Source organism: Bos taurus, chromosome 15, assembly GCF_002263795.3.
Source record: "Bos taurus isolate L1 Dominette 01449 registration number 42190680 breed Hereford chromosome 15, ARS-UCD2.0, whole genome shotgun sequence".
Lineage (NCBI taxonomy): Eukaryota > Metazoa > Chordata > Mammalia > Artiodactyla > Bovidae > Bos > Bos taurus.
In genome coordinates this window covers 634574-662219 of record NC_037342.1, presented here as the reverse complement: position 1 = coordinate 662219, position 27646 = coordinate 634574, and the positions used below count along the sequence as shown (strand labels likewise).

Below are 27646 nucleotides of genomic sequence, written 5' to 3'. Positions count from 1 at the left end.
TGCAGATATCTGCACAATCCAGATAATCTCGGTGGTGTGATCACTCATCTAGAGCCAGACATCCTGGAAAGTGAAGTCAAGTGGGCCTTAGAAAGCATCGCTATGAACAAAGTCAGTAGAGGTGATGGAATTCCAGTTGAGCTATTTAAAATCCTAAAAGATGATGTTGTGAAAGTGCTGCAGTAAATATGCCAGCAAATCTGGAAAACTCAGCAGTGACCACAGGACTGGAAAACGTCGATTTTCATTCCAATCCCAAAGAGAGGCAATGGCAAAGAATGCTCAAACTACTGCACAATTGCACTCATCACACATGCTAGTAAAGTAATGCTCAAAATTCTCCAAGCCAGGCTTCAACAATACATGAACCATGAATTTCCAGATGTTCAAGCTGGTTTTAGAAAAGGCAGAGGAACCAGAGACCAAATTCCAACATCTGCTGGATCATCAAACAGCAAGAGAGTTCCAGAAAAACATCTATTTCTGCTTTATTGACTATGCCAAAGCCTTTGACTGTGTGGATCACAATAAACTGTGGAAAATTCTTAAAGAGATGGGAATACCAGACCATCTGACCTGCCTCTTGAGAAACCTGTATGCAGGTCAGGAAGCAACAGTTAGAACTGGATTTGGAACAACAGACTGGTTTCAAAGAGGAAAAGGAGTATGTCAAGGCTGTATATTGTCACCCTGCTTATTTAACTTATATGCAGAGTACATCATGAGAAATGCTGTGCTGGAAGAAGCACAAGCTAGAATCAAGATTGCCCAGAGAAATATCAATAACCTCAGATATGCAGATGACACCACCCTTATGGCTGAAAGTGAGGAGAAGCTAAAAAGCCTCTTGATGAAAATGAAAGAGGAGAATGAAAAATTTGGCTTAAAACTCAACATTCAGAAAACTAAGATCATGGCATCCGGTCCCATCACTTCATGGTAGATAGATGGGGAAACAGTGGCTGACTTTATTTTTGGGGGCTCCAAAATCATTGCAGATGGTGACTGCAGCCATGAAATTAAAAGACCCTTACTCCTTGGAAGGAAAGTTATGACCAAGATAGATAGCATATTAAAAAGCAGAGACATTACTTTGTCAACAAAGGCCCATCTAGTAAAGGCTATGTTTTTTCCAGTGGTCATGTATGGATGTGAGAGTTGGACTATAAAGAAAGCTGAGCACCTAAGAAGTGATGCTTTTGAACTGTGGTGTTGCAGAAGATCTTTGAGAGTTCCTTGGTCTGCAAGGCGATCCAACCAGTCCATTCTGAAGGAGATCAGTCCTGGGTGTTCCTTGGAAGGACTGATGTTGAAGCTGAAACTGCAATACTTTGGCCACCTGATGCGAAGAGCTGACTCATTTGAAAAGACCCTGATGCTGGGAAAGCTTGCGGGCAGAAGGAGAAGAGGACGGCAGAGGATAAGATGGTTCAATGGCATCACCAACTCAATGGGCATGGATTTGGGTGGACTCTGGAAGTTGGTGATAGACAGGGAGGCCTGGTATGCTGCAGTTCATGGGGTCGCATAGGGTCAGACATACCTAAGCAACTGAACTGAATTAGTTGTTATTTTGGGATTTCATCTTGTTCTTTCATCTGGGCCATGTGCTCTCATGCTCTCTAACTTTCTGTGAATTTTGTTTCAGTTCCACAGGCTGCAGTCTGTAGTTCTTATTTCTGCCCCTTTGCCTTTGGGTGGATGAGGCTGTCTTAAGTGGCTTATGTAGGCTTCCTGATGGGAGGGACTGGTTCTTGTATACTGATGGGTGAGCTGGGTCTTTTCACTCTGGTGGACAGGGTTGTGCTCTGGACTTCTATGAGAAGCCTGTCTGATATTGGGTGGATCTGTATTCCCATACTGTTGGTTGCTTTCTTGAGGTATCCAGCAAAGGAGTCTATAGGTGGAGAGTGGGTCTAATGGTGGCTTCCAGAAAGGTTCATACCAATGAGTGGTCTCCAGATTTGCCACTGCCATCATCTTTGTCCCTACCATGAGCTGAAGAAATACTCTGCTTCTGCAGTTTTCAATACTAGAAAGTAGGTCTGGCCCCGTCTCTTGGAATGCCATTGTTTCTTTTTCTCCCCAAATCCTAATATGTACACAACCATGTGTGTACCCTCCAAGAGTGTGGTTTCTGCTACCTTCGTCATTGTGGAATTTCTGTGATTAAACACTGCTTGCCTTCAAAGACAGATCCTCTAGGGGCTCCTACTCTTGTGCTGGACATCCAGCCTGGTGAGCCTGACAGAGGGCTCAAGATTTTCACTCCTTGTGGCAGAAATTCTGTAGTAAAATTGCTTTCTAATTTGTAGGTTGCCCACCAGGTGGGTATAGAATTTGATTTAATCATGACTGTGCTTCTCCTACAATCTTATTGTGGCTTCTTCTTTGCCTTTGGATGTAGGGTATCTATTTTGGTAGGTTCCAGCATTTTTTGGGGGGGGAGGGTGGTATATGGTTGTTCAGCTGCTGGCTGTGATTTTAGTGTTTACATGAGAAGCGGTGAACTTACTTCCTCTGCTCCACAATCTTGAGCTAATCTCTGTTCTGTAGACTAAATTATGACTCATTGATAGAGAACTAAAATGCTTACAGGTAAAAGTCTCTATAACCCTTCCACCTGAATGCAAGGAACAACTCATTTTTTCTGCTTATCTGAATGAAGTAAAATAAGTCACTAGATTTGTGGTATCTTCAAAAGCCCAGGAACAAAATTTGTTCAATATGTTTACAATACATAGCTGGCATAGGGCCTAAAAATATGTAATAATTCGTAGTAATTCCATATAAGCCACAACTATTCTCAAACTTGAAATGAAGTGATAGTATTTGTGACCTAGAGAAGAATGAATGGTGGTCTTGCAATAAGTATTTCAATGTGATCTACCAGAAGAGCAAAGAAGATATAAAATGTATGAGTTTTAAAGCATTAGAGAAATACCAAATACTCAGTGTTTTGTGGAACCAATATTTTGAAAAGCCAGGAACTAAACCCTGAATTTTAGGTGCTCTTTTCACTAAAGATATGGGCCAATTCTAAAAACTACACAGAAAAGACTTAGTGGAAATTCCTACAAATGCTTTTCTTTTGGGACAATAAATGGGATTCAAATCCTGCCAAAAAAAGAAGAGAAATTTGGAAACAACCAGGCTCTAATTTGAGATTACAAAAAGCTTTCTACTCTTTATAGCCATAAAACAAAGTCAGATTTAAGAGATTGTTCCAAAAAACGTGTTGTCGCTGTTTGTGTCAGAGTATTCTACCTGAGTTTTCCTACAGGAGTTTTACAGTATCCGCTGTTACATTTAGGTCTTTAATCCATTTAGAGTTTATTTTGTATATGGCATAAGAGATGCTGTTTAAGAGACACTCTTTTCTTCATGGTATATTCTCGCCTCGTGGAGACAGCCTTGCATCATTTAGTAAACACGGTCAGACTAGTACCATGCTCGGACATTGCTGTGTGGTCAAATTATGAAAGAAAGAGCTCCAGTTGACCACTGAGCTTGAGAAGGTGACATTTGTGAGAAGAAACCATGAGTTGGAGTATCTTATTCAGAGAAGCTCTGATTTATCAACAGTGTTGTAGTAAGTAGGATGACCTGGTATTTTCCATGGGTATAGAGAATCATTACAGGTGTCCCCTCATTTTTGAAAATTCACCTTAGACTCTTTGCTTTGTGAAGACCAATGTTGGTATTTGTTTTCATTAATAGAAAATAAATGTGATATTATACATATTTCAATGCCATTCTCCCAAATCATCCCACCCTCTCCCTCTCCCAGAGTCCAAAAGACTGTTCTATACATCAGTGGCTCTTTTGCTGTCTCATATACAGGGTTATTGTTATCATCTTTCTAAATTCCATATATATGTGTTAGTATACTGTATTGGTGTTTTCCTTTCTGGCTTACTTCACTCTGTATAATAGGCTCCAGTTTCATCCACCTCATTAGAACTGATTCAAATATATTCTTTTTAATGGCTGAGTAATACTCCATGGGACAACCCAGAGGGATGGTATGGGGAGGGAGGAGGGAGGAGCATTCAGGATGGGGAACACATGTATACCTGTGGCAGATTCATTTTGATATATGGCAAAATCAATACAATATTGTAAAGTTAAATAAAATAAAATTTTAAAAATCTTATAAAAAAAAGAAAAAAAATAAAAGAAATGTGAAGATTTTTGCTTAAAAAAAAATTCCATTACCGTAGTAATGTTGGACATTTTTTCTATTATGTTATTTTATTTTTTAACTTTACAATATTTTATTGGTTTTGCCGTATATAAAAATGAATCCACCACAGGTATACATGTGTTCCCCATCCTGAACCCTCCTCCCTCCTCCCTCCCCGTACCATCCCTCTGGGTCGTCCCAGTGCACCAGCCCCAAGCATCCAGTATCGTGCATAGAACCTGGACTGGTGACTCATTTCATATATGATATTATACATTTTTATAATTGAAGTAAATTGAACTTTCAAAAAGAATAAGAATCTTGTAGTGCTGAAATGTATTCCTACATTTGAGACAAGGCTATAGCATTTGACACCATCTTCTTGAAGGATAAAGTGAATCATTTAGACAGCAGATGATTTTCTCATTAGTAGACCTAAACATACCACAGACAACTCTGTTTACTTGAAAGGAAGTAAAACTGAGTTTTAAGACTTGAATGGGAAGTTTCTAGCTGAAATTTTTTAAAGAGAGCTGAATTTCAGTAATAGTTCCTGACACACTAATGGGGTAAACATGTATCAGGCCAGGCAAGTAAATTAGTAATCCACTTTGGCTTTAATTTGCTTCTTTGTAAAACTAGTATTGCCTCCCTGGTGAATTAAAAACAAACAGACAAACAAAAAACACTTGCCAATGCTGGAGACATGGGCTCAATTCCTGGATAGGGAAGATCACCTGGAGAAAGAAATGGCAACCCATTCCAGTATTTTTGCCTAAAAATCCCATAGACAGATGATTTGCAAAGAGCCTGACACAAATTAGGGACTAAACAATGACAATAAAATCTGTATACCTGTTAGTGAAGCTAACAGTTTAGTAAATGGATAAATCAACTGAAGTGAATGTGCTGTAGATAATGAAGTGCTAATTTAATGTAAATTTATGTAACAGCTTCAGAGATCTGGGTTAAAAATAACAAAAACACACAAACTTTTTACACAGGTTTTCAGTACACAAGGATATTTAAAGTAGATGAATTCCTTATTTTCAAGGTTCTCCAGAGCAATAACTTTGAAACATAATCATATGTTTTTTGTTGAGACATAATAAAAGATGGCAACCCTTGTATCAAATGACTCTCAATTCTTGCTATCGAAGATTTTTCATATATTAAAAAAAGTAGATGAGCCATAAGGATATTTAGAAAATGGAGGAAATGAAGAATAATTTCAAAAATCTCTGGCTTATTCCTTATGCCAAGAAAACATTCAGATTGTGAATTATTCTTTCCTCTCTATGCAGTTGACTCTTGCTTTTATGATTATTCATAGTACAAAAAAAAAATAATAGCTCTGATTCTTTCACTTAACTATTACTTCCCAGTGTATCTGGCAAAGAATTTCTATTCCTAATTTACTTTAAACAAAAATAGACAAAGTTCTTAGATCAATATCCTAAAGAAAAGCCAATTTCATCCAAAAGACAAATATGAAGAATTTAGTGAAGCAGATGTAGGACAGTGAAGAAAAACATACTCTACAATCATCAAACCTGGGGTTTATAGTTGTTTCCATTGCCTAATCTGAAGTTATAAACATGAACCTTGAAGTTTTCAAATAGTACATTAAAAGTTAACAAAATGCCTAAAATGTGCCTCACTAGGGTGCCTCAACATATAGTTTCTGGGCCTTTTTATCTGTCAATAATCAGCAAAATTTCTTATTTTCTATAATAATTCACAACTGGTACAACCCTCCCTATGTATACAAATCATTTCTTTCTTGGCTTCACAAACAGCCTAAGTTACTCTTCTCTTCAGCAAATTTCTCATGGCAATTTTCACCTCTGTGTTTCTCACTGTGTAAATGATAGGATTTAGCATGGGAGTGAGGACTGCAAAGAATACAGCCACCCACTTGTCCACAGGATAGGTGGCCAAAGGACACATGTAGGTGAATATACAAGGGGCAAAGAGAGAACCACTACTGTAAAGTGTGAGCCACATGTAGAGAGGGCCTTGTGCTGTCCTTCAGAGCCATGTGATTTCAGGGAGCTCAGGATGACTGTGTAGGAAATGAGGAGCAGGAAAAAATGAGCAAGCACATGGCCCCAGTGTTAGCTGCTACCATGATTCCAAGCGTGTAGGTGTGGGTATAGGCAAGTTTTAATAATGAGATGAAATCACATATAAAGTGATCAATGACATTTGAGCCACAGAAGGTCATGTCTACCATGAAAAGAATCTGCAAAGTGGCATGCAGGATCCCCCCAACCCAGGCCACCACCACCAGGAGCTGGCAGAGCCCCTGTCACATGATGGTCGTGTAGTGCAGAGGCTTGCAGATGGCCACGTAGCGATCATAGGCCATGACACTGAGGACAATAACCTCTACTCCTCCCAGGAAGTGCTCTAGAAAGAGATGAGTCAGGGAGCCACCCCTGGAGATGGTTCTCCTCTGGTACAGCAGGTCAGTGATCAATTTCGGGGTGCTGACAGAGGTGAAGATGGCATCTATGAAGGACAAGTGAGTGAGAAAAAGTACATGGGAACTGAAAGTGTGGGGCTGAGGGAGATGGTGATGACGATGAGCAGGTTGGCGAGCACAGTGAATAGAAACATGGGCAAAAGGACAACAAAGAGTATTTTCTGCAGTTGTAGATTCTGTGTGAATCCCAAGAGAAGAAATTTAGTCATGTTGTTGGGAGATGTGAGAAGCTCCATTTAAGAAGCAATATGTTCTTGGGTCCTGAATTACCTACAAAGGAATTGAGAATTGTACCTATTAATCATGATAGCATGATAGTCTGAATTTCTTAGAACACAGACAGAGCAGTCACTGTAGCTGTGGAAAATGTCCTTGGCACTTTGCTCCAGTACTTGTTTTATGTCTTTCTTATTTTCTCCGTGATGCTGTCCGTCTCTTCAGACACCTTGTACTTGTAACCTGTAAATTACCTATAGGGCAACACATGATCTGTAGTTTACTGTGAAAACACTGGGCTATCTCCATGAGACCTGGATTCTCATTCTGGTTCCAGCTCCATATACCTCTACTTAGTATCTCAGTGCCCCGTGTTTCTAAGCCCTCCTCTGTCAGGTTACAACTTGTATTTAATTCTTAGGTGTGCATCTTGTATCTTGTAAGGTGACAGGTGCCACACACAGGTAAGAGTTACTTATTTTTTCATGAGAATTTACATTTGAACCCTCAGCTCTAACTGGAAAGAAAGACATGGTCAATAAAATTTATTGCAAGCAGAGGGTTTTGGGAAATATGCAGAATTCACTGATGACACACTCCACCTGGTAGCAACCAAAATACATAAACTATTCAATTGTGTTTTCTCACTAACCATGGTGCCTGACACGATGTCTGGAGTGTCTGAAATCTATTAGATGATGAGTGAAAGCTTGGCAAATTGTCATTTAATATGGGTAAGAATATGCCTGATTCCCAAGACCATAAACCTAGGAGAAATTCATGTGTTCTTTTCTTCTGCTCTGTTTATTATTGCTCTCTACTTTATAAGAGACAAAATAAAGATTTGAAAGGGAAGTTGAAAAGTTTAACAGTTTCTGATGGACCTTATCAGGTAAATATGAAAATATTTAATTGCCTTTAGGAAAAACTATGTTACTGGTTGTTTTTACTTTCAAGATAATTATAGTGTTTGTTAATTGATATTTATTATTCTTCAAAACTATGTTTCACATTGAATTCAACATAGATGTATTCAATTAACATACAGCTTCCAAAAAATTGGATAAAACATAACTATTGCACAGGTTTTCAGTAAACAAAGATATTTCAAGTAGAGGAAATCCTTATTTTCAAAGTTCTAAAAATGGAAATTTAATGTGGAGAACAGAAAGAGTCTTTAAGGTAATGTACAGAGACAGGTAACTATACGTTTAATATGTACACAGACTAACACAAGCACAGATAAAATCTGTTGTTAAGTTAGTTACCTATTACAATTTTACTCATTCAAAAATATTTATTGGACACTTACCTGATATATGAATGTGCATCTGTGCACACAAGTCAGGAAGAGTGCCCCTATTAAATACCCTTAAGAATGGAAACTTCATTCCCAAACAGCAGCAAGGCATCCATCCATGAAGGAATCTTTCCACTCTTTCATGTGTCTGCTGCATGCATTCTCAAGCCTTCTCCAATTTCCCCATAGCATCCATCTTTCATAAATCCTGGTTACAGCCGATTGGATTACTAAGACAATGAGAAATTTGGGACATAAATTTCCAAAAGAAAATGGAAGACTAAGCATAAATATAATAAAATATATTCTGCCAAAAATATTTCTTTCCTTTAAAAAACTGAAAATAGAACTGCCATATGACCCGGCAATCTCACTGCTGGGCATACACACTGAGGAAACCAGAATTGAAAGAGACACATGTACCCCAATGTTCATTGCAGCAGTATTTATAATAGCCAGGACATGGAAGCAACCTAGATGTCCATCAGCAGACAAATGGATAAGAAAGCTGTGGTACATATACACAATGGAGTATTACTCAGCCATTAAAAAGAATACATTTGAATCAGTTCTAATAAGGTGGATGAAACTGGAGTCTATTATACAGAATGAAGTAAGCCAGAAAGAAAAACGCTAATACAGTATACTAATGCATATATATGAAATTTAGAAAGATGGTAACGATAACCCTGTATGCGAGACAGCAAAAGAGACACAGATGTATAGAACAGTCTTTTGGACTCTGTGGGAGAGGGCAAGGATGGGAAGATATGGGAGAATGGCATTGAAACATGTAAATTATCATATGTGAAATGAATCGCCAGACTAGGTTCGATGTATGAGACAGGGTTCTTGGGGCTGGTACACTGGGATGATGACCCAGAGGGATGGGATGAGGAGGGAGGTGGGAGGGGGGTTCAGGATGGGGAACACATGTACACCCGTGGCGGATTCATATTGATGTATGGCAAAACCAATACAATATTTTAAAGTAAAAAAAAATAATAATAAAGAATAAAAAAGTTTTAAAAAGATAAATGGATAGAGCTTAGTTTTTAGTTACACAAAATAACCACAACATTGTAAGTCAACTATACTCCAATAAAAATTGATTTCAAAACTGGAAATTGCAGTTATGAGGAAACAAAGTGCAACAGCTTTATTGCATTTTCTTATTCTGATATATGATATACCAACAGATCAGACAAGGGTATGGTGTACATAAGGTAAGAGTTGGACATAAGTTATGTAATAACATTATTTTAGAAATAACTGAAGAAATAGAAATTCCTCTTTCCATTTTTCTTTGGTTCCATACTACTGTTTCTAGAAATAAGCTCTAATGGAAAATATTTTTAAAGGAGAAAAATTGTTATTTACAAATATGTCCAACATAATTATTAAGAGCTGTGAAAAATTTAGAAACGATATGGAATGTTGAACACTAAAGAAATTTATCATTGGAATACAGGCATCTCCTTAAGTAATGTGTAATTTTTAACAGAGATATTTTTAACAATTGTGCAATATCAAAGAACCTTCTTAGGCTGTAATATAAATTGTAGCAAATTTGGATGAAACTTTGAATTCTTTAATTATTATGATATAATTCTAACTAATATTATTTTTCTTCTCAGTAATTTAAATATATATCAAAAAGGAAAAAAAGTCTCCAAAATATTTCTACTTCTAAATTGATGATATTTACTTGAATCCATCTTTCTTAAATGTTATATATGCTGAAAAAGATACAAATTAATATAGGAAAGATAAGGATGAAGGATGATGTTATGACTTGTAAGATCCATTGAAAGCTGAGAGTCTATGATTATACGATTTCAATCTCACCTATGACATGCCTGACATAGGTCCATGGCCAAGGCCCCAGGCAGCCGTTAGTTCACCAAGAAAGAGGCAACAATGTAAGATTTAGACCTGCCATCTAGCTCAGTTACAGTGAATGTCTTTGTTGACTTTTAAGTGGTACCTTTGGAGGAACCTTAAAATAACCACATGTCCTGTTTGTTGGCACATTCTCTAAAGCGTCTCAGTTGCGGCTAATAAAACCTCAGGGGTATTTCACCACATTAGCAGACTTTGCCAGCAAATCAGTTGTTTCCTGAAATTACCTGAACAGCAGAGGAGAACTTTCTTTGTCATGCATCTTTAATTTTGACTTCCTTCTTGAGTTTACATGAAGACCAACACTATGAAAAGAGGGAGAAAAAAAAATAAAGAAATATTGATTTTTTATGAATTTAGGTATTTGAAAATACATGAATTTATTATGATGTCTGAGTATTTAGTATTGTGCAAACTAAATATTTAGGTGGATAACGAATTGATATTTAAACTTTATTATAGTTATTTGTGGTTTAACTTACATATGCAAATCATGATTTTAACATATTACTTTCATAAACATTAAGTGGTAACTATGAGTGTTATTATAATAATGGCACTTCAAACAAGATGAAATTCACAGTACTTCTTAAAGTAGTTGTTTATTATGAAAGTTCTAGAATTAGATAAACATGATAATTATGAAAGCAATTACATTATTTGCCTGTACATAGAGATGGTAAATGCACTTAGTTCAGCCACTTTCATTGAATAATACTCATATGGAATTTAAAAAAAGACAATATTATTCACAATTTATAACAAGAAAATTTTAAAAAATGGAATCAGAATGTCATTTGCTAAGGAGAAGAAGCCAGGCCACTATATCCTAGGCCAGGAACTGATCTTTAAGTTATTGTTTTGCAACTAAAGAAGAATGACACATATATTGTCACCAACTGTAAAGACCATTACAATTATCTACTAAAATAAATAAATATCAATATTGAAAGTATTTGATAAATAAGTGTAATTCAATTCAACTCAGAAATATTCCTATATAGAACCACACTCACACACCATGTTCAGATAGTCTGAATTAAAAATTAAAATTATGAAAGTGAAAGAGGAGAGTGAAAAAATTGGCCTAAAGCTCAACATTCAGAAAACGAAGATCATGGCATCTGGTCCCATCACTTCTTGGGAAATACATAGGGAAACAGTGGAAACAGTGTCAGACTTTAGTTTTTTGGACTCCAAAATCACTGCAGATGGTTACTGCAGCCATGAAATTAAATGATGCTTACTCCTTGGAAGGAAAGTTATGACCAACATAGATAGCATATTGAAAAGCAGAGACATTACTTTGCTGACAAAGGTTCGTGTAGTCAAGACTATGGTTTTTCCAGTGGTCATGTATGGATGTGAGAGTTGGACTGTGAAGAAAGCTGAGCGCTGAAGAATTGATGCTTTTGAACTGTGGTGTTGGAGAAGACTCTTGAGAGTCCCTTGGACTGCAAGGAGATCCAACCAGTCCATTCTTAAGGAGATCAGCCCTGGGATTTCTTTGGAAGGAATGATGCTAAAGCTGAAACTCCAGTACTTTGGTCACCTCATGCGAAGTGTTGACTCATTGGAAATGACTCTGATGCTGGGAGGGATTGGGGGCAGGAGGAAAAGGAGATGACAGAAGATGAGAAGGTTGTATGGCATCACTGACTCGATGGACGTGAGTCTGAGTGAACTCCGGGAGTTGGTGGTGTACAGGGAGGCCTGGCATGCTGCGATTCATGGGGTTGCAAAGAGTCGGACATGACTGAGCGACTGGACTGAACTGAACTGAAGGCTTCCCAGGTGTCTCAGTCATAAAGAATCTTCCTTCAATGCAGGAACTGCAGGAGACAGCAGAGCTTTTTTTATCCCTGAGTCAGGAAGATGCCCTGGAGGAAGAAATGCCTACCCACTCCAGTATTCCTGCCGGGATAATCCCATGGACAGAGAAGCCTGGCAGGCTATAGTCCATGGAGTCTCAAAACTGCAGACACAACTGAGCACCTGAGCACAAACACAAAGATTTATAAGAGATACAAATTTTGTTGAAGTATCATTACTGGGTTGAAAGCTAGTGTCAGATCACAGAATTAGTGTGGACTGACAAATTTATCATTCTCAACTTCATAAAAGATAGAAATCCATTTACAATGACTCATTGAGTGGTCATCAAATATCTATCTAATTAACTACAGTGCTGAGTAGAGAGGTTGCTTTATTTATATATTTATTTTTGCAACCTTGGATACTTTTTATTATCTGCAAATTGTCATGAAAATTTTTATTAAGCTAGAGAATAAAATTAAATTAAACAATGATTGTTTTTCTTTTTTAAATATAAATTTATTTATTTTAATTGGAGGTTAATTACTTTACAATATTGTATTGGTTTTGCCATACATCAACATGAATCCACCACAGGTATACACGAGTTCCCCATACCGAACCCCCCTCCCTCTTCCCTCCCTGTACCATCCCTCTGGGTCATCCCAGTGCACCAGCCTCAAGCAACCAGTATCATGCATCGAACTTGGACTGGCGATTTGTTTCATATATGATATTATACATGTTTCAATGTCATTCTCCCAAGTCATCCCACCCTTTCCCTCTACCGCAGAGTCCAAAAGACTGTTCTATACATATGCATCTCTTTTGTTGTCTTGCATACAGGGTTATTGTTACCATCTTCCTAAATTCCACATATATGCATTAGTATACTGTATTGGTGTTTTTCTTTCTGGCTTACTTCACTCTGTATAATAGGCTCCAGTTTCATCCACCTCATTAGAACTGATTCAAATGCATTCTTTTTAATGGCTGAGTAATACTCCATTGTGTATATATACCACAGCTTTCTTATCCATTCATCTGCTCATGGACATCTAGGTTGCTTCCATGTCATGGCTATTATAAACAGTGCTGTGATGAACACTGGGGTACACGTGTCTCTTTCAATTCTGGTTTCCTCAGAGTGTATACCCAGCAATGGGATTGCTGGGTCGTATGGCAGTTCTATTTCCAGTTTTTTAAGGAATCTCCACACTTTCTCCATAGTGGATGTACTAGTTTGCATTCCCACCAACAGTGTAAGAGGGTTCCCTTTTCTCCACACCCTCTCCAGCATTTATTGCTTGTAGACTTTTGGATCACAGCCATTCTGACTGGCGTGAAATGGTAGCTCACTGTGGTTTTGATTTGCATTTCTCTGATAATGAGTGATGTTGAGCGTCTTTTCATCTGTTTGTTAGCCATCTGTATGTCTTCTTTGGAGAAATGTCTATTTAGTTCTTTGGCCCATTTTTTGATTGGGTCATTTATTTTTCTGAAATTGAGCTGCAGGAGTTGCTTGTATATTTTTGAGATTAGTTGTTTGTCAGTTGCTTCATTTGCTATTATTTTCTGACATTCTGAAAGCTGTCTTTTAACCTTGCTTAGAGTCTCCTTTGTTATGCAGAAGCTTTTAAGTTTAATTAGGTCCCATTTGTTTATTTTTGCTTTTATTTCCAATATTCTGGGAGGTGGGTCATAGAAGATCCTGCTGTGATTTACGTCAGAGAGTGTTTTGCATATGTTCGCCTCTAGGAGTTTTATAGTTTCTGGTCTTATGTTTAGATCTTTAATCCATTTTGAGTTTATTTTTGTGTATGGTGTTAGACAGTGTTCTAGTTTCATTCTTTTACAAGTGGTTGACCAGTTTTCCCAGCACCATTGTTAAAGAGATTGTCCTTAATCCATTGTATATTCTTACCTCCTTTGTCAAAGATAAGGTGTCCATAGGTGCATCGATTTATCTCTGGGTTTTCTATTTTGTTCCATTGATCTATATTTCTGTTTTTGTGCCAGTACCATACTGTTTTGATGACTGAGGCCTTGTAGTAGAGCCTGATGGCAGGCAGGTTGATTCCTCCAGTTCCACTCATCTTTCTCAAGATTGCTTTGCCTATTCGCGGTTTTTTGTATTTCCATACAAATTGTGAAATTATTAGTTCTAGCTCTGTGAAAAATACCGTTGGTAGTTTGAAAGGAATTGCATTCAATCTATAGATTGCTTTAGGTAGTATACTCATTTTCACTATATTGATTCTTCCAATCCATGAACATGGTATATTTCTCCATCTATTAGTGTCCTCTTTGATTTCTTTCACTAGTGTTTTATATTTTTCTATATATAGGTCTTTAGTTTCTTTAGGTAGATATATTCCTAAGGATTTTATTCTTTTCGTTGCAATGGTGAATAGAATTGTTTCCTTAATTTCTCTATTTTCTCATTATTAGTGTATAGGAATGCAAGGGATTTCTGTGTCTTGATTTTATATCCTGCAACTTTACTATATTCATTGATTAGTTCTAGTAATTTTCTAGTAGAATCTTTAGGGTTTTCTATGTAAAAGATCATGTCATCTGCAAACAGTGAGAGTTTTACTTCTTCTTTTCCAATTTGGATTCCTTTCATTTCTTTTTCTGCTCTGATTGCTGTGGCCAAAACTATGTTGAATAGTAATGGTGAAAGTGGGCACCCTTGTCTTGTTCCTGACTTTAGGGGAAATGCTTTGAATTTTTCACCATTGAGGATAATGTTTACTGTGGGTTTGTCATATATAGCTTTTATTATGTTGAGGTATGTTCCTTCTATTCCTGCTTTCTGGAGAGTTTTTATCATAAATGGATGTTGAATTTTGTCAAAGGCTTTCTCTGCAACTATTGAGATAATCATATGGCTTTTTTTTTTTCAATTTGTTAATGTAGTGTATTACATTGATTGATTTGCAGATATTGAAGAATCCTTGCATCCCTGGGATAAAGCCCACTTGGTCATGGTGTATGATCTTTTTAATGTGTTGTTGGATTCTGATTGCTAGAATTCTGTTTAGGATTTTTGCATCTATGTTCATCAGTGATATTGGCCTGTAGTTTTCTTTTTTTGTGGGATCTTTGTCAGGTTTTGGTATTAGGGTGATGGTGGCCTCATAGAATGAGTTTGGAAGTTTACCTTCCTCTGCAATTTTCTGGAAGAGTTTGAGTAGGATAGGTGTTAGCTCTTTTCTAAATTTTTGGTAGAATTCAGCTGTGAAGCCGTCTGGACCTGGGCTTTTGTTTGCTGGAAGATTTCTGATTACAGTTTCAATTTCCGTGCTTGTGATGGGTGTGTTAAGATTTTCTATTTCTTCCTGGTTCAGTTTTGGAAAGTTGTACTTTTCTAAGAATTTGTCCATTTCTTCCATGTTGTCCATTTTATTGGCATATAATTGCTGATAGTAGTCTCTTATGATCCTTTGTATTTCTGTGTTGTCTGTTGTGATCTCTCCCTTTTCATTTCTAATTTTATTGATTTGATTTTTCTCCCTTTGTTTCTTGATGAGTCTGGCTAATGGTTTGTCAATTTTATTTATCTTATCAAAGAACCAGCTTTTGGCTTTGTTGATTTTTGCTATGGTCTCTTTTGTTTCTTTTGCATTTATTTCTGCCCTAATTTTTAAGATTTATTTCCTTCTACTAACCCTGGGGTTCTTCATTTCTTCCTTTTCTAGTTGCTTTAGGTGTAGAGTTAGGTTATTTATTTGACTTTTTTCTTGTTTCTTGAGGTATGCCTGTATTGCTATGAACTTTCCCCTTAGCACTGCTTTTACAGTGTCCCACAGGTTTGGGGTTGTTTTGTTTTCATTTTCATTCATTTCTATGCATATTTTGATTTCTTTTTTGATTTCTTCTATGATTTGTTGGTGATTCAGCAGCGTGTTGTTCAGCCTCCATATGTTGGAATTTTTAATAGTTTTTCTCCTGTAATTGAGATCTAATCTTACTGCATTGTGGTCAGAAAAGAGGCTTGGAATGATATCAAGTTTTTTGAATTTATCAAGGCTAGATTTATCATCCAGGATGTGATCTATCCTGGAGAAGGTTCTGTGTGCACTTGAGAAAAAAGGTGAAATTCATTGTTTTGGGGTGAAATGTCCTATAGATATCAATTAGGTTTAACTGGTCCATTTTATCATTTAGTTTGTGTTTCCTTATTAATTTTCTGTTTAGTTGATCTATCCATAGGTGTGAGTGGGGTATTAAAATATCCCAGTATTATTGTGTCATTGTTAATTTCCCCTTTCATGCTTTTTAGCATTTGTCTTACATATTACGGTGCTCCTATGTTGGGTGTACATATATTTATAATTGTTATATCTTCTTCTTGGATTGATCCTTTGATCATTATGCAGTATCCTTCTTTGTCTCTTTTCACAGCCTTTGTTTTAAGGTCTATTTTATCTGATATGAGTATTGCTACTCCTGCTTTCTTTTGGTCCCTATTTGCATGGAAAATCTTTTTCTAGCCCTTCACTTTCAGTCTGTATGTGTCCCCTGTTTTGAGGTGGGTCTCTTGTAGACAACATATATAGGGGTCTTGTTTTTGTATCCATTCAGCCAGTCTTTGTCTTTTGGTTGGGGTATTCAACCCATTTACATTTAAGGTAATTACTGATAAGTATGATCCCGTTGCCATTTACTTTATTGTTTTGGGTTTGAGTTTATATACCCTTTTTGTGTTTCCTGTCTAGAGAATATCCTTTAGCATTTGTTGGAGAGCTGGTTTTGTGGTGCAGAATTCTCTCAGCTTTTGCTTGTCTGTAAAGCTTTTGATTTCTCCTTCATATTTGAATGAGATCCTTCCTGGGTACAGTAATCTGGGCTATAGGTTATATTCTTTCATCACTATAAGTATGTCTAGTCATTCCCTTCTGGCCTGAAGAGTTTCTATTGAAAGATCAGCTGTTATCCTTATGGGAATCCCCTTGTGTGTTATTTGTTGTTTTTCCCTTGCTGCTTTTAATATTTGTTCTTTGTGTTTGATCTTTGTTAATTTGATTAATATGTGTTTTGGGGTGTTTCATCTTGGGTTTATCTTGTTTGGGACTCTCTGGGTTTCTTGGGCTTGAGTGATTATTTCCTTCCCATTTTAGGGAAGTTTTCAGTGATTATCTCCTCAAGTATTTTCTCATGGTCTTTCTTTTTGTCTTCTTCTTCTGGGACTCCTATGATTCAAATGTTGTGGCATTTAACACTGTCCTGGAGGTCTCTGAGATTGTCCTCATTTCTTTTAATTCATTTTTCTTTTTTCCTCTCTGATTCATTTACTTCTATCATTCTATCTTCTAATTCACTAATCCTATCTTCTGCCTCTGTTATTCTACTCTTTGTTGCTTCCAGAGTGTTTTTGATCTCATTTATTGCATTATTCATTATATATTGACTCTTTTTATTTCTTCTAGGTCCTTGTTACACCTTTCTTGCATTTTCTCAATCCTTGTCTCCAGGCTATTTATCTGTGATTCCATTTTGATTTCAAGATTTTGGATCAATTTCACTATCATTATTTGGAATTCTTTATCAGGTAGATTCCCTGCCTCTTCCTATTTTATTTGGTTTGGTGGGCATTTATCCTGTTCCTTTACCTGCTGGGTATTCCTCTGTCTCTTCATTTTGTTTAAATTGCTAAGTTTTGGGTGGCCGTCCTGTATTCTGGCAGTTTGTGTAGTTCTCTTTATTGTGGAGTTTGCTCACTGTGGGTGGGGTTGTACCAGTGGCTTGTCAAGTTTTCTTGGTTAGGGAAGCTTGTGTCGGTGTTCTGGTGGGTGGAGCTGGATTTCTTTTCTCTGAAGTGCAATGAAGTATCCAGTAATGCGTTATGAGATGTCAGTGGTTTAGGAGTAACTTTGGGCAGCCTGTATATTGGAGATCAGGGCTGTGTTCCTGTGTTGCTGGAGAATTTGTGTGGTATGTTTTGCTTTGGAACTTGTTGGCCCTTCGGTGATGCTTGGTTTCAGTGTAGGTATGGAGGCATTTGATGAGCTCCTATCAATTAATGTTCCCTGGAGTCAGGAGTTCTCTGGTGTTCTCAGGGTTTGGACTTATGCCTCCTGCTTCTGGTTTTCAGTCTTATTTTTACAGTAGTCTCAAGACTTCTTCTATACAGCACCATTGATAAAACATCTAGGTTAAAAATGAAAAGTTTTTCCACAGTGAGGGACACCCAGAGAGGTTCACAGAGTTACATGGAGAAGAGAAGAGGGAGGAGGGAGTTAGAGGTGACCCGAATGAGATGAGGTGGAATCAAAAGAAGAGAGAGCAAGCTAGCCAGTAATCACTTCCTTATGTGCACTCCACAATCTGGACCATTTAGAGATGTTTTTGGAGTTATACAGAGAAGAGAAGAAGGAGGAAGGAGACAGAGGTGGCCAGGAGGATAAAAGGGGGGGAATCAAAAGGAGAAAGACAGATCCAGCCAGTAATCAGTTCCCTAAGTCTTCTCAACCGTCTGGAACACACAGAGACTCACTAAGTTGGGTAGAGAAGAGAGTGGGTAGGGAGGAGACAGAGGCGACCTGGTGCAGAGAAAGGAGAGTCCAAAGGGGGAGAGAGCAGTCAAGCTGGTAATCTCACTCCCAAGTAAAAATGGGTAGGGAAGACTGGGTTCTTAAAGGTAAAAAATTGATAATAAATACTAAAAAGCACAGATTAAAAATTTAGATCAGAGTTTGGAATTTCAAAACTACAGTATTAAAGAAAAGAGAAGAAGAAAAAAAAAGAAAGTGAGGAGAAAAATAAAAAAGTCCCCAAAATTATAAATATATATATATATATATATATATATATATATGAAGTTTGCTTTTAAAAAATAGGGGTTTTTTTGGTTTTGTTTTTGTTTTGCAAAGTAATAGTAGGTTATAAAAGTGAAAATTAAAGGAGTAATGGAGGACTTAAAATTTTTTTAAAAATTAAAAAAAAAAAGAATGATAGTAAAAATATATCTAGGACTTTCTCTAGTGTTGTTGTGGGTATTGTCGGGTCAGTTCATTTTCAGATAGTTCCTTGGTCTGGTTTATATTTCTCAAGATCTATAGGCCCCTTCCCATGTAGTCAGTACTAATGACAGGGTTTTAATCTATTGCTCCTGTCACTTCCAAGGCGGTTCCCTCCGTTTTAGCTTCTTCTGTTTGCTGGTCTCTTCAGTGTCTGATTTCTGCTCTGACACAAAGCGGGGGGTGGTGGACACTTTATTTTAGGCTCACTCGTTCAGTCATGCTATGGGGAGGGAGGGACGCTGCAAACGAATAACACTGGCATGTGCTCGCAGTGTCTCAGCTACACTGGGCCTGCCTCTGCTCACAGCACGTGTGCCCTCCCTGTCCACACTGCTCAGGCTCTAGGTTGCTCTGCTGGGAACTATCTGAGGCTGGCCCTGGGTTGCATGCACCTCCCAGGTCTAAGCTGCTCATGTTCAGGCACTCGGGTAGGCCTCAAAGGCACAGACTCAGTTGGGCCTGCATTTTGTGCCCTTCCCAGGTCCGAGCAGCTCAGGTGATGAGGTGTTTGGCAAGCGTGGTCGCTGCGACTTATCGCCTCTCCCGTCCCTGCTGCTCAGTTTTCTGGGTGTACAACTGGCGCACCTTCTCAGGCAGATGATGACTGTCCAGAACCCCAAGAAGTCTTAGTTAGCAAAGAAGCCTGCTTGCAGTTTGGTAGATAATGTCTCTCTGGGGCTGCAATTGCCCCCTTCCAGCTCTGGCTGCCTGTCGCTGAAGGGGGATGGTCTGCAGCTGGCTAGCTCTGTTCAGTCCTTTGTTCTGTGCGCGGGCCTAGCAGTGTCTTAAGTTAGGGCTGGCTTTGCGCGTGGTAGCTATCCCACAGTCTGGTTTGCTAGCCCAAGTTAATTCCCTCAGATTGTCCTTGGGGCATTCAGGCCCCGTCCTTACGCTAAGCCATGCAGCCCGCGCCTCCCTGCCCAGCCCCCGCTTACTAGTGGCAGGTGCAGGTGTCTGTGCTGCTTCTCCACTGGGGGAGTTGCCATTGGGCTGGTAATCTGTGGGTTTTAACTATTTATTTATTTTTCCTCCCTGTTATGTTGCCCTCTGCTTCCAAGGCTTGCCACAGACTTGGCAGTGAGAGTGTTTCCTGGTGTTTGGAAACTTCTTTCTTTTTAAGACCCGCTTCCCGGGATGGAGCTCTGTCCCTATCTCTTTTGTCTCTATTTTTTGTCCTTTATATTTTTTCCTACCTCCTTTCAAAGACAATGGGCTGCTTTTCTGGGTTCCTGATGTCCTCTGCCAGCATTCAGAAGTTGTTTTGTGGAATTTACTCAGTGTTTAAATGTTCTTTTGATGAATTTGTGGGAGAGAAAGTGGTCTCCCCATCCTATTCCTCCACCATCTTCCAAACTGCTTCTTGAGAGGTTGCTTTAGAACCCCTCAGTTCAGTTCAATTGCTCAATCATGTCTGACTCTGCTACCCCATGGACCACAGCACGCCAGGCCTCCCTGTCCATCACCAACTCCAGGATATTACTCAAACTCGTGACCATTGAGTCGGTGATGTCATCTAACCATCTCATACTTTGTTGTCTCCTTTTCCTCCTGCCTTCAATCTTTCCCAGCACATTTCCCCTACACCTCTCCCCTTCATCTATCCCCTGTCCCCTACACCTTTCCCCTACACCTATCTAGTCCAACTTCCCAAGCATTGGAGAAGCATACAATGGAAAGAGAATGGAGTTAGGCCTAACTCAAGGAAGGCTGATCATAAAAATAGTTTTTCAATCAAGGAGTTCCTGGAACTATACTGTTAAAATGTGTTTCCAGAATACAACTCCAAGGACAGAGTGGTTTAAAACATTGGAGAGACAGTAACACAAATTCTCAAACTTGAAGGGTAAATCAAAGCTGATTTACATATTATATGATCTTTCTGGTCCTCTGTCTTTTCAGTATGTTAAGAAAGCTAAATTTTAATTTTATGATGTCATTGTGACTATTTGATATCACTTCAAAATTTTCACAACAACTTAAATACTGTACAACTAATTTTCATAATCACTGATAATTTTTCCCAAGAGAAGAAGAAATTCAATATAATTTTAAATATTAGTTATCTTCTTCCTAATTTATATTCCACTAGTAAGGCATATAGCTTTCTGAGAACCAACTGCTTCTATATGTAGGCTCACTATAGAGGTATGTAAATACTATAGAATGTTTTCTAATTACTAGAAAACAAGAGACATTCAAATGACATGCTCTCTTTTTTCTGAGATTCTTTGAAATCACTGGGGAAGTATAAAATTTGAATTTAGAAGAATGATGATCTGAATACAAGCTCTGCCTCTAATAATATGTAGATTATTTAGCTCTTTTGAACTTTATTCCTCATCATCAGTGAAATGGAATAATGATAATTATATCTACCTTGAAGAATTGTTGTTAGTGTCAGTAAGAAATACAGGAACAGCTTTATAGCAATAAAATATGAAAAAGTAAAGATGTGATGTGAAGAATGTGAAGAACTGACTCACTGGAGAAGACTCTGATGCTGGGAAGGACTGAAGGCAGGAGGAAAAGGGGATGACAGAGGATGAGATGGTTGGATGGCATCACCGACTCGATGGACATGACTTTGAGTAGGCTCCAGGAGCTGGTGATGGACAGGGAAGCCTGTTGTGCTGCAGCCCATGGGGTCACAAAAAATCGGACACTACTGAGCGTCTGAACAATAACAACAAATAAGTTCATTACACATTCTTAATTAGGCAATGTTAAAAATGGTACGTCAGAGTTTCCTTTTGACTGATTAATATTATCTTCCTAGTTCTCCCCTTAATCAGTGAACTAAACACAATATTTTTCTTGTATTTAATTTATATTTTGTGAAGCTCCTCATTTAAATTAAAAAAAAATTCCTGGATAGTAAAATCCTTTTGTTTTTAGAGAGAAAAGCTAAGACTCATAAAAGTATAGATATTCTTACCCTGTGTGGCTTATTTATTTATGTATTTTCCACTGCCCCAGGTCTTGCTTGCTGCACTCAGGCTTTCTCTAGCCATGGCAAGCAGGGACTACTCTTCTTTGCAGTGTGATGGGGTCGCCTTGCTTTGGCGTCTCTTGTTGTGGAGCACTGACTTAGGCTTGTGGCTTCAGTGGTTGAACAACTGGGCTCAGTGATTGTGGCATGCGGGCTTAGTTGCTTCAGGATATGTGGAGTCCTTCCCGACCTGGGATTGAACCTGTGTCCCCTACTTTGTTAGTCAAACTCTTAACCATTATATGTCCAGGGACATCCCCCTGTGTATTATTTAACTAAATTTTTTTCTGTTTTATTTTGTCTGGGATTTATCTATATATAACCTATTTGTAGGAATCTCCTTTAAAACCTATTTAGAAGTGAAATAAAAGGGTCCAATAACTCTTTCTCATTGTGCCCATTTTCACATTGTCAAAACTATTATAAGTTCTGAGATGATAAAATACTAAAGAAGTTAAGCACAAGAAGAGGAGGACTTTGAAAATAAAGAAGCCTTCATTTGAGACCACAAAGTGCTTTTTACTGTTTTATTTCCACAAAACAAAACAAAAACACCTCTAGGAGACAATTCCAAAAACAATATTGTTGCAATTTATGTCAAAGAGTGTTCCTGATAGGTTTTTCTCTAGGAGTATTGTAGTGGCCAGTCTAAATTTAGGTCTTTAATCTACTTTAGGTGTATTTTATATATGATGTAAGGGAAGACAGTTGAAGAGGGAACCTTTTTTCCACTGTATATTCCTGTCTCCTGGAGACAGTCTTGAACAACTTAGTAAATACAGTCACCCAGTACCATGCTCTGGCATTGCTGTGTGGTCAAATCATGAAAGAAATAACTCCAGTTGACCAGAGTTTGACCAACCAACATTTGTTAAAAGAAACATGGCATGTTGTAGTCTGAGAAGTTGACTCAGCATGTAAAGAATCCTCCTGCAATTCAGGAGACATGAGACAGTAAAGTTTGATCCCTGGGTCAAGGAGATTCCCTGGAGGAGGAAATGGCAACCCACTCCAGTATTCTTGCCTGGAAAAGTCCAGAGGAGTCTGGCACGCTACCATCCATAGGGTCACAGAATCAGACATGACTGAACATATAGCACTTTGGTCTGCTTAGACCATCAGAGAAGCCCTGATTAATAAAGAGTGATGTAATAACATAAGATGACCTGATGTCCTCTAGGTGCAGTGAGGAGCATTGCAAGTATCCCCAACTATCCAGAAAGTTCACATTAACCACTTCACTTTTATGAATAAGAAAAAGGAAGAGGATTTTTGCTTTAAAAAAACAAACAAACAAAAAACAAAACAAAAAAACAACTCTGTTACCATACTATTGTGCTTTTGTAAAAGTGAAGTGACATAACTGAAAACTTCAAAAAAGAAAAAGCTTGTAGTGCTGAAATATAGTGCTGCAGGTCAGACAAGACTACCACATGTTTGACATCAACTTCCAAGGGACAAATTGAATCATTAAGACTTCAGATAATTTTCTTATCTGTAGACCTACACAAGCCACAGAAAACTAAGGCTATTCAAGAACATAGATGGCCATCATCAAAAAGTCTACAAGCAATAAATGCTGGAGAATGCATGGAGAAAAGGGAACCCTCTTACACACTGTTGGTGGGAATGCAAATTTACACAGCCATTATAGAGAAAAGTATGGAGATTCCTTTAAAAGCTAAGAACAAAACTATCATATGACACAACAATCCCACTATTGGGCATATGCCCTAAGAAAACCATAACTGAAAAAAAACACATGCACTCCAGTGTTCACTGAAACACTATGCATAATAGCTAGCACATAGAAGCATCGTAGATGTCCATTGATAGATGAATGGATAAGGAAGTTGTCGTACATACACACAATGGAACATTACTTAGCTTTAAAAATAAATGCATTTGAGTCAGTTTCATTGAGGTGGATAAACATAGAGCCTATTACACTGATTTAAGTAAGAAAAAGAAATTCAAATATAGTATATTAACAGATATATATGGAATCTAGAAAGATAGTACTGATGATCTTATTTGCAAGGCAGCAAAGGAGACACAGATATAAACAACAGACTTGTGGATACAGTGGGGGAAGGGGAGGGTGGGATGATTTGAGAGAGTAGCATGGAAATGTACACATTACCATATGTAAAATGGATAGACAGTGGGAGTTTGCTGTATGACCCAGGGAACCCAAAGCCAGTGCTCTGTGCCAACCTAGAGGGGTGGGATGGGGACTGAGGTGGGAGGGGGGTTCAGGAGGGAGGGATTCATGTCGTTGAATGACAAAAACCATCACCATATTATAGACTAATTACTCTTTAATTAAAAATAAAATTATGAATAAAAAATAGAACAAATGAGTAATTCTAAAATTTCTGGCTTATTTTTAATGGCAAGGAAGCAGTTAGATTTTGCATTTTTCCTTCCTCATTTTGTTGGTGCCTCACTTTTGACTTTTGGTAAATTCATAGGGGAAAAAAAAATCAGCTGCAATTCCTTCACTCAATTGCTCCTTCTCAATGGATCTATTGAAAAAAATTCTATCCCTTATTTGCTTTACCATAGGCTATGGAAAAATAGAAGATCTGAGTCAATGTCCCATAAAAAAACTGATTTTTTCCCCCAAGTAACATGTATGCAGAATTTAGTAAAATAAATGGAAGACTCTGGAGTAAAACATACTCTAAAATCATGAAACTAGGAGATTATAGTTCTTTCCTTTGCCTAATCTGAAACTATGAACATGAACATTGAAGACTCTAGAACATATATTAAAACTTATCAAAATACCTAAAATGTGTCTATGTTAAATAATCAACAAATAGTTTCTGGGATTTTTTTTTTTTCTGTCAATGATCCTCAGAACTTTTTACTCCCACAATTTACAACAGGTACAATTCTACCTGTGTATATAAACCATCACTTTATTGGCATTGTGACAAGCCTAAATTACTCCCCTCTTCAATAAACTCCTTATGGCATTTTTCACCTCTATGTTTCTCACTGTGTAAATAATAGGATTAAACATAGGAGTGAGGATTGCAAAGAACACGGCCACCCACTTGTCTGCAGGGTAAACAGCCACAGGACGTGTGTAAGTGAATATACAAGAGACAAAAGACATTACCACTACTGTGAAGTGGGCACCACATGTAGAAAGGGCTTTGCATCGTCCTTCAGAGCCATGGGATTTCAGGGAGATCAGGATGACTATGTAGGAGATGAGGAGCATGGAAAAAATAAGCAAACACATCCCCCCTGTGTTAGCTGCCACCACCATTCCCAGACTGTAGGTGTCGCTGCAGGCAAGTTCCAACAATGAGAAGAAATCACACATGAAGTGATCAATGATGTTGGGACCACAGAAGGTCAAGTCCATGGTGAAAAGAACCTGTACAGTGGCACGCAGGATCCCCGCAGTCCAGACCACCACCACCTGGAGCTGGCAGAGCCCCTGTTGCATGATGGCCGTGTAGTGCAGAGGCTTGCAGATGGCCACATAGTGGTCATAGGCCATGACAGTGAGGATGGTGACCTCCATAAAGAGCTGAGTCAGGCAGGCACCCCAGGAGATGGTTGTCCTTTGGTACAGCAGGTAAATGATGAATTTGGGGGTGGTGACAGAGGTCAAAGAGGCATCTAGGAAGGACAAGTGATTGAGGAAGAAGTACATGGGGGCAGAAAGTGTGGGGCTGAGGGAGATGGTGATGACCATGAGCAGCTTGGCCAGCACCGTGAATAGGAAAATGGGCAAAACAATGAAGAGTATTTTCTGCAAGTGTGGATTCTGTGTGAGTCCCAGGAGAACAAATTTGGTCACGTTGTGAGGAGGCATGGGATCCGTTTAAGAACTAATGCATTCCTGGGGCCTGAATTAGCTACAAAATAATAAAAAATGATAGGTTTTAATCATGAGAGAATTATAGTCTGCATCTCTCAGAGAGAAGACTGAGCAGTTGCATGACCCTAGAGCATATCTTTGGCAGTTTTGCCCCATGACCTGCTTCATTTTTTTTCTTACTTCCTTGGTGATGCACATCATGTCTTCAGACACCTAGTGCCTGCCCCCTGTAAAATATCTATAGGACAACATTTGCTGTGTAATTTACAGAAAACACTAGAATATTTACATAAGATCTGGATTCTTCTCCATTGTCCAACTCCACGTGACTCTGCTGAGTTATCTGTGTCCCATGTTTCCATGCCCTCCTTTTTGTCTTATTGTTGTTCACTCACTAACTCATATATGGCTATTTGCTACCCCATGGACTGTAGCAGACCAGGCTCCATGGGATTTCCCAGGCAAGACTACTGCAGTGGGTTGCCATTTCCTTCTGCAGGTTCCTCTGTGTCTGTGAGGTTGCAAATTGTCATTCTTAGATGCATCTTGTAAGATGTGCTACACACTGCTAAGAGTTATTACCTTCACCATGAAAATTTGCATCTGAACCCTAGCTCTTACTGTGGAAAGAAAGACATGGTCAATAAATACTTATCATAAGCAGACAGTTTAGAGAATATGCATATGCCACTAATGACCAACTCTACTTGGTACCAAGCCAGAATGCATAAGCTACATGCATTCTCGTGCTTTCTCCCATCTTATTCATCCCAATAAGAAATTGGTTACAGACTACTGCATAAATAATAGAGTGAGAAATTTGGAGTCATAAATTTCCCAAAGAAAAGCAGAAACAGAAATACAGTAAAGTATATTTAGCAAATACACTTTCCCTTCAAAGATAAATGGATAAAGAGCTTTATTTTTTAATTGTCCACGATGAACACAACAGGAACTTTCCTGCTGTTCTAGTGGTTAAGACTGAGGCTTCCAGTTCTGGGGTACTGATTCAGTCCCTTGTTGGGGAGCTAATATCCCCATGCTTCGTGGCCAAAAGTCCAAAACAAATAAAAACAAAAGGGATATTGTAAAAAATTCAATAAAGACTTAAAAAATTGCCCACTTCAAAAAATCTTTAAAGAATAAACACAACGTTGTAAATCAACCATTAAACACTAATTCCAAAACTGAAAATTATAAGGAAACAAAGTGTAACAGCTTCATTGCAATTTCTTATTCTGATATAGAATCCCCCAACAGATCAGAAAAGGGTATAGGGTACAAATAGTAAGAGTTAGATATAATTAATGTAATAAAATTTTTAGAAGTATCTCTGAATAAATAATTTGCATTTTAATTTTTCTTTGGTGCCCAACACTCTTTTGAGGAGTAAGCCCTAGTGGAAACCTTTTTAAAGTAGAAAACTTATTCTTTACAAATATGCTCAACACAATTATTCGTAACTATGGAAAATTTAAAACTGTATAGAATGCTCAACACTGGAGGAATGGTTAATTGAAATATAGTGCATGTCTTAACAATGCACTTTTTAACAGAGATATTTCAAAAAATTTTTCAGCATCACTGGAATAGACTTCATTTGTAACACAAAGTGGAGAAAATTTTGGATGAAAATTTGAATCATTTATTCTAATTTAATCTAAGTGATTTTATTATTGTCTTACTAATTTAAATATATAACAATTAAAAAAAAACACCAAAGTATCTCTACTTCTAAATTAGTAGTATGGTACTTGAATCTATATTCCTTAATGGTCTGTATGCTGAAATCACATTTTAATGTTAAATAGTTGAGTGTGAGAGGTGATAATATGTTACAACATCCATTTCTACCTGTGAGTGTATGATAAACAGTCT

The 27646-nt window shown here is 37.9% G+C and overlaps 1 protein-coding gene and 1 pseudogene across 1 annotated transcript; both read right to left on the bottom strand.

The window, feature by feature from the left end:
- On the bottom strand, nucleotides 5987-6910 carry OR4C196P (olfactory receptor family 4 subfamily C member 196, pseudogene; annotated as a pseudogene).
- Nucleotides 24872-25762, bottom strand: OR4C1N (olfactory receptor family 4 subfamily C member 1N). The gene has a single exon (NM_001390133.1). It carries the CDS (start codon nucleotides 25760-25762, stop codon nucleotides 24872-24874), a length of 891 nt encoding a protein of 296 aa, NP_001377062.1.
- Between the last annotated feature and the right edge of the window lie 1884 nt (nucleotides 25763-27646).